We start from the raw sequence: 9,462 nt of genomic DNA, 5'->3' as shown, positions 1-9,462 counted from the left end.
TACACCAAAAACTGAAATTCGACTCTGCCAAATTTTCGTCTTTAATAAGACTTCTTCAGGGCAGACTGAAGAAATCTTATTAGAATCTACTAGATTTCTATTTAGATCCTCTCCTTCCATCTGCTCTAACCCTCGATATTGTGAAATTATCTGAGTTTATCTTATTAGAATCTACTAGATGTCTATTGAGATCCTCTCCTTCCATCTGCTTTACCCCTCAATATTGTGATATTATCGGAGATTATCTTATTAAAATCTACTAGATGTCTCTTTATCCTCTCCTTCCATTTTCTCAACCCCTCGATATTGTGATATTATCGGAGATTATCTTATTGGAATCTACTAGATATTTATAGATTCCTTCGTCCTCTCTGCTGTACCCCTCGATATTATCGGATATTCGACTACAAAATCACTGTGACTGTCTCGTTTGTAGAACGAGTATATATGTGATATTATATGATATCATCAAGTCATGAGATGCAATAATCAAGGTTCAACACAGCAGTTCTAAAGTTATAGTACCTGATATATATCAGTAATTAGATGGACTATCTATGTGTAAATCTTGTGATATTAGAGAGCTTAAGCTGATATTATCAAGTCATAAGATGCAATAATCTAGGTTCAACATGGCAGTTCTAAGGGTATAAGATCTGTTATATATCAGAAAAAGTATCTGATTTATATCCGATTTTAGATGAGTGATAAATATCGTATAAATATCAAAGTGCCAGAAAAGTTCGATATCGCGCCTTTATGCAAAGCGGCAGGCTTTGGTCCAATTCGACTCGGCGACTCGAACTTTAATCTATTATCACACTCGAACCAATTCGCGGCAAACGTCGCACCGTCCATGTACCTATTTCCAAAACAATAGGTTTGACTGAATTAGGTTCATGTTAGGTACGACGTATGCCTTAAGCCTAAAAAAACGCAAACAATTATATTGTCAACAATGAGACTTACTGTGTTGTTCGCGACGACAAGATCTCGCGAAAGAAAAATCCATTTCTCTTGGTGCTTTTGTCTATTCTGAAAATGAAACCAGATAAAATACAAAGCAATAATTTAGAAAATGGTTGTTAAGAGAAGGTAGTTGTCGAAGTGTCATTAATGCTTTCGTTATACCTTAGTGTTTGTGTAAAGAAAGGCAGGTAAAAACACAATTATAAACAGAATGAGAATAGCTGTTGCACCGAGAAAGATAATTTTCTAGCGTTTTTTTAAAGTTTTTTCGCTCCATCGTAAAGTCTTGTCACTCCGCCTGCTTGCTCTATCGTGCTATAAAAGCGAAGCTATAGCTACCAACAAAATATGGGTGATAGTACCCCCTGGTGATGTGACGGGTCAATTTATGCCGCCTTCGTTTGCCCAATGGTGTTTTATAGCCGCTAGCATAAAATTCCTAGCATAAAAAGTCTGTTTTTAATATTTACTTAACCTGAGATAAAGAATAAGTCTAGATTTTTTATATAATGTCATAGATGAAAATTAAACATTTGACCACAAGCAATGAAACAAGCGATTTTCAGATGGTGAAAACATAAAACAACCCGCAGTCAGTGGCTCGACTTTCAATAACAATAATTGAATATTCGTGAACATTCATTAGCATCAACGGAGAACGCAATTGGATATTCAATTCGATTGGAACGAACATTCTTTTGCGCGCAATGAAAATTCAATTGCACGTTTGGACAATCAGTAGCGTTTAATGACAATCAGTTATACGAAATAGAAAATTCATTAGTGCTATTAACATAAACAAGGACAATCAACAAGCCATTTCAGAGATTAAGTACGCAGCGGCTTTGTCTCCTATTATCTTTGCTCTACAAAGGAGTTCTTTTGTCTCTATTCTTCTCGTTCTTTGTGTCGAGGTGCGGATATTGTTCATTTGCCCAATCGAATTGCAGCTTGTAAGAGCTGCGTACTGACCCATTTCAGACAATCATGTTCATCAAGGTGACATTCGTGAATGTGGTTTGACAATCATTTGTTCGATTCAAACAAACATTATAAGAAAAGAAAATATCAATAGTTTTATTTCGATTTTTGAAGTGACATTTATACCTGAAATTGATCTCTATTAACACAGCGAGGTATGCATAAAACGAAACAATTGCCCACATTTCGCCCCCGTGACTGTTCCTTAGTTGTAGCCTCCGATGTTGAGAAGGGCGGTAACTTTTTAGCTCAGTGTTTGGGCCGGTATCTAGTGGGTTATGGTGCGCTGGTGCACCGTCGTAAATAAAAATGACGTTTTCGTTGGGGTAAAGATTCAGTCGTGTTTGTGAAGTCGTTGAATCTTTGTGCATTCATTCCCCCGATGATAGAAAAGTGGAAGATAAGACCGTTAGTGGGCGAAATAGCCAAAGTGACTGTGATATTTCTTCCAATTTGGCCATATACTTGGCGGTACGCTCTCTCTCCCCTCTTCTAGCTCTTCCCTGTGTTCGAGGGGTTTCTCGGCGGCATTTCTCATACAAACGTTTTCTGTTTTTCTATAGTGAACGAGTATTTATAGTTCTATATTTCTCTTAATTTTAGGAGCCAACTGTTCAAAGAAAAAAGAAAAATAGTAACTCTAATGAAATTTTATTTTTCCTTGTTGTTTGGTTTAAATCGGATAAATGGTTGTCAAACCACATTGATGAATGTCACATTGATGAACATAATTGTCTGAAAAGGCTTATTGATTGTCTTGGTTTATGTTAATAGCACTAATGAATTTTCTATTTTTTATAACTGATTGTCAATAAACGCTACTGATTGTCCAAACGTGTAATTGAATTTTCGATTGCATGCAAAAGAATGTTCATTCAATCCCGAATGAATGCCCAATTGCGTTATTGATTGTCCGTTGATGCTATTGAATGGTTGCGCATATTCAATCATTGTTATTGAAAGTCGAGACACGCTAAGGATGTTTCGTGCGATGTTGATGAACGTACAATGCACGTTAACGATACAACGTTTGGCACAAATGAATGTCCCTTTCCCGTTATTAAAAGCAAAAGGTGTAATATATAGATTTAGGCACTGCCTAAAAGCGGAGCCAGCATTTAACACCTTTTTGTGTTGACTGATAGGGGTAGTTTTAGGGGGATCTTGGTGTTTCTAGAATGTTTTTTTAATGAGATTAAAAATATGTCAAATTTTACTGCCATGTTATTATGAATTGTATTGGCCCCTCCAAATGGATCAAGCAAGAATTAATTCAATATTATTAAATATGCATTGTGAAAGTTAACAAAATACTTAAACTTGGTGTGAAAAAGGCTGTCAAAGTTCAAGGTGTCTTAGTTGACGAGAATGTTTTTTCAAGAGTCTAATGGTCAATTCTTATTTCCCTTTATAGAAGTTCCACTATGTATATTTTTATCAAAACACCATTCTAACAAGCTTGACCTTGTGAAGAATATATCAAGGATGTAACAGCATTCCAAAGATTTAGATGCCATACTGTAGTTCAGAGGCGGATCTAGCTTTTTGCCAAGGGGGGATTTGGCCCAAAAATTTTCGTCATTATTTTACCTTCGTAACGATTTGGAATGAAAAGATACACTAAAAACAATAAAAAAAGAAAGCCCAAGGGGAGGTTTAAACCCCCTACCCCCCCTCCCCTCCCCATAGATCCACTATTGTAGTTTTCATGTACCACAACTGATTATTCAGAAGAATGTGTTGAAACTAAACTCCACAAATATACCTCCTGTCATGCATTACATATTGGTGACCCACCCATTGGCCTGTTGGTTATAGAAACCCTGGATCCACCCATACTGGCTACTCAAAAGTGAATGCAATGGAGGCAAATCCTAAATTATTACTGAAAGTGCTTAATTCCAATTTCTAATTTCAAACCAAACCATTTTCATTGACCTATGTTAGGGTTAGAGAGAAATAAATATAACAAAAAGTCAATGGGGAGAAGAAAAAGGGAGAAATTAATGACTCTATTTGAAAAAATGTGACTCTGCTTTAAAAAATATATAACAATAATGCAATAATACCTTAAATGAGCATATTCCTAACATTTTCGCTTTTCTATTTACCTATAGGTTTGACATAAAATTGTTTTCTTTACAATTTTTTTATTGAAAAAGCACAAGTAAAAAAAAGCACAAGGGAGGGAGGGAGGGACTATAGCTTTGATAAAAAAAACTCATCAGTAACGCAACAACTTGGTTGAGCACTCTCCTAACATTTCCCCTTTCCACATTAATCTTTAGGTTGATAGAAATAATGTTTTCAGATTTATCATTGAGGGAAAGTGCTTTAAAAAAGCCTATTTCACATTTACTGCTGTATCAAAGTAAGAAATCCCCTACTTTATTATCTTTAAGACATTTGCCTATTATCATACCTCCAAGCCTTCAGCATCAATCATGGCCCTCGGGTAGTCCTTGGTTGGTTTAACCTTAATAAAAGTGAAAACAATTAAAAGTATTTTTTTCTTTCAAAACAACATTTAAATAAATAAACACAATAGATAGTTATGCAAGATGCAGACAATATAAGCTAAGCAAAAATAATATAGGTTAAATAGGGTATGCATTTTGTGTTTTTATTTTCGATGAGAAAATACTCTTGTGACTGTAAAGTTAATATATAGTAAGTATATATAGTATATATAAGTTATTTGTAGTTTTGATAATATTGAAAAAGTTGCTGTATCTTCGAGAAGACTAAATACACAGAATATAAAGACAAGAAAGGTCTTCTTTAGCAATAAATGATAGGATGATATTTGTCAGCTTATATTAAATATCTCAACGCAGTCAATAAATCATAGAGAGAACGAAGAATATCAAAGGATGTTGGTGTTATAATATTATTTGTTTTGGGCCCCCTGTGGCCCCTTATTTATCTTATGGGCCCCCCGAGGACAGGGCTCCTCGTTGTCTTATGTTGTAGTTTTTTCACTCGGTAGATTTGATTTTGTAGAGCTTTATTGTACAAAAAACAACCGAATTTTGAAGTAAACACCTTTTATTTCATGATGTCGGAAGTGGTTAACCACTGGAGAATATTAATTGTTAAAGAAAAGTCGACAAAACAAGGAAACGATGGCCGAAAGTGGGGAAATGTATCATCGAGCTCCGGGACCTTTGGTGTTGGATGCGAATGCATCAGAAAATTGGAGAAAGTTCCTAATGCAGTTCGAAATTTACTTGGTTGCAAAAGGAAAGGACGACAAGGGAGATAAGTTAAAAGTTAATTTGTTACTTAACTGTGCTGGACCGAGTGCAATTGAAGAGTATAGCCACTTTGTGTATACTGCAGGCGAGAGTAATGAATCTTATGGTGATGTGTGCCGAAAGTTCCATGAACTTTGTCGAGGAGCTAAGAATGTCATTTATGAGCGACTGCTCTTCAATCTTAGAAACCAAAAGGAGGGTGAACGAATTGACAACTTTGTTAGTGAGCTAAAACGGCTTTCATTAAACTGTGACTTTGGAGCACTTAGAGATTCATTGATACGAGACCGTATTGTGGGGGGAGTAACCAGCGATGAATTGCGAGGGGAGTTGTTGAAAAAGCCAGACCTTACCCTACAAACCGCGCATGATTACTGCAGAACTTATGAGGCGACTGAGCTGCAGAAGTATAAGTTTGTTCCACAGACAGTAGTCCCAAGTAAAACAGTGTCTGTGCAACCAGTCCAAGTTAAGAAAGAACAGCCGTCTTGTAAGTTCTGTGGATATCGCCATTCATTTGCACACCCAACACGATGCCCAGCCTTTAAAAGGAATTGCAAGATTTGTAGCAAAACAGGCCATTTTGCAAAGATGTGTAAAAACAAACAGAAAAAAGATCCAGAAGTGCATGTGGTGGAACAGGAGTATGACTCAAGTGACAGCAACGAAACCCACACATACTTTGGATCCATTGAAGTCGGAAGCGTGTTACAGAACCAGCAACCCAAAAAGAGCCTGATAAAAGTCATGATAGCAGGAAAAGAGGTCAAACTGAAAGCAGACACGGGTGCGGAGGCTACTGTCATCCCCTACAACTTGTACAAGAGCATCACCAACAAGCCGTTGAAACGTGTACACCAGCCTTTGAAGGGCTGGCTTGCGACTAAGCCCATCTACCCTAAAGGATGTGTCCGCCTTCCAACACAGTACAAAGATCGAAAGATAGATCTGTTATATCTTGTAGTTGATGGAGAGTTCACCCCACTACTAAGTTGTGAGGCTTGCCTTGATCTTGAAGTCCTACAGTTCATGGATCTCACATTGCTAGATTCACCATCAGCACAAACATCAAACATCGACTTGTCCAGAGAACAAAGCAAAAGTACCACAACCCTCACAAGTGACCCTGTTCTGAAAGATTACCTTGATTGCTTCAGTAACAAACCAGGAATGTTACCCAACAAAGTACACCTAGAGGTAGACTCTGCAGTAACTCCAGTTATACACGCACCCAGAAAGATCCCAGTATCCATGTTAGACCCAACTCAACAGAAGCTGAGAGAGATGGAAGAAGATGGGATCATTGTTAAAGAAGAAGAACATACCCCTTGGGTCTCTTCGATGTTAGTAATCGATAAACGAAAAGGCAAAGAAAAGAAAAGCCCACCAACCAAAGACAACATCAGAATATGTATAGACCCACGTGACCTCAATAGAGCCCTCAAGAGACCCCATTATCCGATGGCCACAGTGGAACAGGTTGCCAACAAACTCACCGGTGCTGAAATATTCTCAACGTTGGATGCATGCAGCGGTTTTTGGCAACTACCAGTAGACGAAGAAAGCTCGAAGCTCCTGACTTTCAATACCCCCTGGGGTCGATACAGATTCCTGCGGCTCCCATTCGGCATAAGTTCCGCGCCCGAGATTTACCAACGAGAGATGGACCGACTCTTCGCAGGAGTACCAGTAGAAATAATCGTTGACGACTTTTTGATACATGGTGGAAATCAATGTGAGCTAGATGACAAGATGATTGCAGTATTGAAGAGGAGCCGTGAGATAGGTCTAAAGTTCAATCCACGTAAAGCCAAACTTCGAGTTCCTGAAGTCAGCTACGTTGGACACCTATTTACTGCAGACGGTTTAAAGCCTGATCCTGAAAAGGTAAGAGCTATCAACGAGATGCCTGCCCCGACCGATAAAGATGGCATACTACGTTTCCTAGGAACTGTAAACTATCTGGATAAATTTATTGAACATAAAGCTGATCTCCAGGGCCCTATCTCGCAGCTAACAAGGAATGATACCGCATTCGTATGGGAGACACCTCAACAGCATGCATTTGACAAGCTCAAAGCAGTCATTACCTCAGCGCCAGTTTTAGCCTATTTTGACAACACCAAAGAGACAGTGCTTAATGTTGATGCAAGTGGCACGGGATTAGGTGCTGTGATTCTGCAGGACGAAAGACCTGTAGCATTTGGCTCAAAAACACTATCACCTGCTGAGACAAGGTATGCCAACATCGAGCGAGAGCTTCTGGCAATTGTCTGGGGAACTGAAAAGTTCCATACTTATGTTTATGGACGTCGTGTTGTAGTTGAAACCGACCACAAACCACTAGAAGCCATCTTCAAAAAGCCCTTGAATGAAGCACCACCGAGATTGCAGAGGATGTTGTTAAAGCTGACAAAGTATGACCTTGATGTTCGTTATGTGCCAGGAAAGAACCAATTCATCTCAGATTGCTTAAGCAGAGCCCCAGTTAGTGACACTAAACCAGTTAGTGAACCAGAAGAGATGATTGGAATCAACTTAATTGACAGTCTTGGTGTAGATTCAAGCACTTTGCAAAAATTCAAGGAAGCATCAAACTGCGATGTTACCTCTCAAGTGGTCATGGAATATGTCGTTAAAGGTTGGCCAGCAGAAAAACATCAACTTGATGAGCTAGCGAGAGAATACTGGAGTTTTAGAGAGGAACTTAGCGTAGAAGATGGTTTGTTATTCAAAGCAGACAGAATCATTGTCCCGAGATCGTCGAGGGCAGAGGTGCTAGAAGAAATTCATGGCGCCCAACGTGGGGCTAATTGTGTTATCAATAACTTAAAGAAGATTTTTGCAAGGTTTGGGATCCCGGTGGAAGTTCTGAGCGACAATGGCTCCCAGTACAGTAACACTAGAAACCTTTTTAATAGTTCACATGAGTTCAAAAAGTTTGCAGATGAGTGGGGTTTCCGTCACACCACAAGCTCTCCAGAGTATCCACAATCAAATGGAGCTGCCGAGAAAGCAGTTCAGACCGCAAAACGGATTTTAAAGAAAGCGGCTGCTGACAACAAAGATCCTTTTGAAGGATTACTCAAATACAGGAATACACCCTTTGATGACTTAGGTGTGTCTCCAGCTCAGCTGCTTATGAGTAGGAGAACACGTACCCAACTACCGACTCATCGACGTTTGCTACTGCCTCAGCCTGTTGACCCAAATCAAGTTGTGAAGACATTGAAACATCGTCAGAGTGTTTCAAAAAAGTATTATGATAGTCATAGTCATGATCGCCCTCCTTTACAAGTTGGAGATAAGGTGCGTATCCGTCCAAACCGGGAGGCTGAGTGGAGGAAAGCAGAAGTATTGCCCCGATCGTACTTATTAGGAGATGAGCGTGGGCGTGTCTTCAGGAGAAATCGACGACAAATCATTTCAACACCTAATGATCAATCGATGAGCACAAGTCCTTTTGTTATACCAGCCATTCCTCAACTACCACCAGAAAGTACCAACAACCCCACACAGTTAAGCAATAATGTGACAGCATCGCCTACACCACCAAAGTCTTCTGAGAGGCAACACGAGACGACACCGATGAGCACAGCATCTGGCAGGGTTATCAAAAAACCACAAAGACTTATTGAACATTGTTAAGAACATTTATTGAACACTTAACCTAACACTTTGTTGAGAAGGGAGATGTTATAATATTATTTGTTTTGGGCCCCCTGTGGCCCCTTATTTATCTTATGGGCCCCCCGAGGACAGGGCTCCTCGTTGTCTTATGTTGTAGTTTTTTCACTCGGTAGATTTGATTTTGTAGAGCTTTATTGTACAAAAAACAACCGAATTTTGAAGTAAACACCTTTTATTACAGTTGGTATGATCAAATTGTTTGATTTAAACCACGAATTCTCAAACAACAACAACAACAACAACAACAACAACATATTTTATTAGCACCCTCTATTATACAGATATTACTTATTAAATAAGAAAAGGAGAAAAATAAATATAATTTTTATAATTGGGCACCAGCCGCATTAAGAAATAGCATAGCTAATCGAGCTTAAGCGGCTAGGTCAAGCGGAAAATTGCATGGGTAAACAACATGATACATCAATATAATATCAATACAAACAGAAACGAAAAACAGACGACAATAGATGCACGCACAAGAACAAAACACGCACAAGCAAGGGGAGGTCGATTATAGGGATCATTTATATATAGGAGAGAATCTTAAGTTTGTAAATTACAA

General features: G+C 38.7%; 1 protein-coding gene across 1 annotated transcript; it reads left to right on the top strand.

Annotated features, from left to right (window-relative positions):
* The first annotated feature begins 5,075 nt into the window (after positions 1-5,075).
* LOC125562975 lies at positions 5,076-8,855 on the top strand. The gene has a single exon (XM_048727387.1). It carries the CDS (start codon positions 5,076-5,078, stop codon positions 8,853-8,855), a length of 3,780 nt encoding a protein of 1,259 aa, XP_048583344.1.
* Positions 8,856-9,462: the final 607 nt, after the last annotated feature.

This window comes from Nematostella vectensis, chromosome 1 (assembly GCF_932526225.1).
Source record: "Nematostella vectensis chromosome 1, jaNemVect1.1, whole genome shotgun sequence".
Classification (NCBI taxonomy): Eukaryota; Metazoa; Cnidaria; class Anthozoa; order Actiniaria; family Edwardsiidae; genus Nematostella; species Nematostella vectensis.
This window is presented reverse-complemented; position numbering and strand designations above follow the sequence as displayed.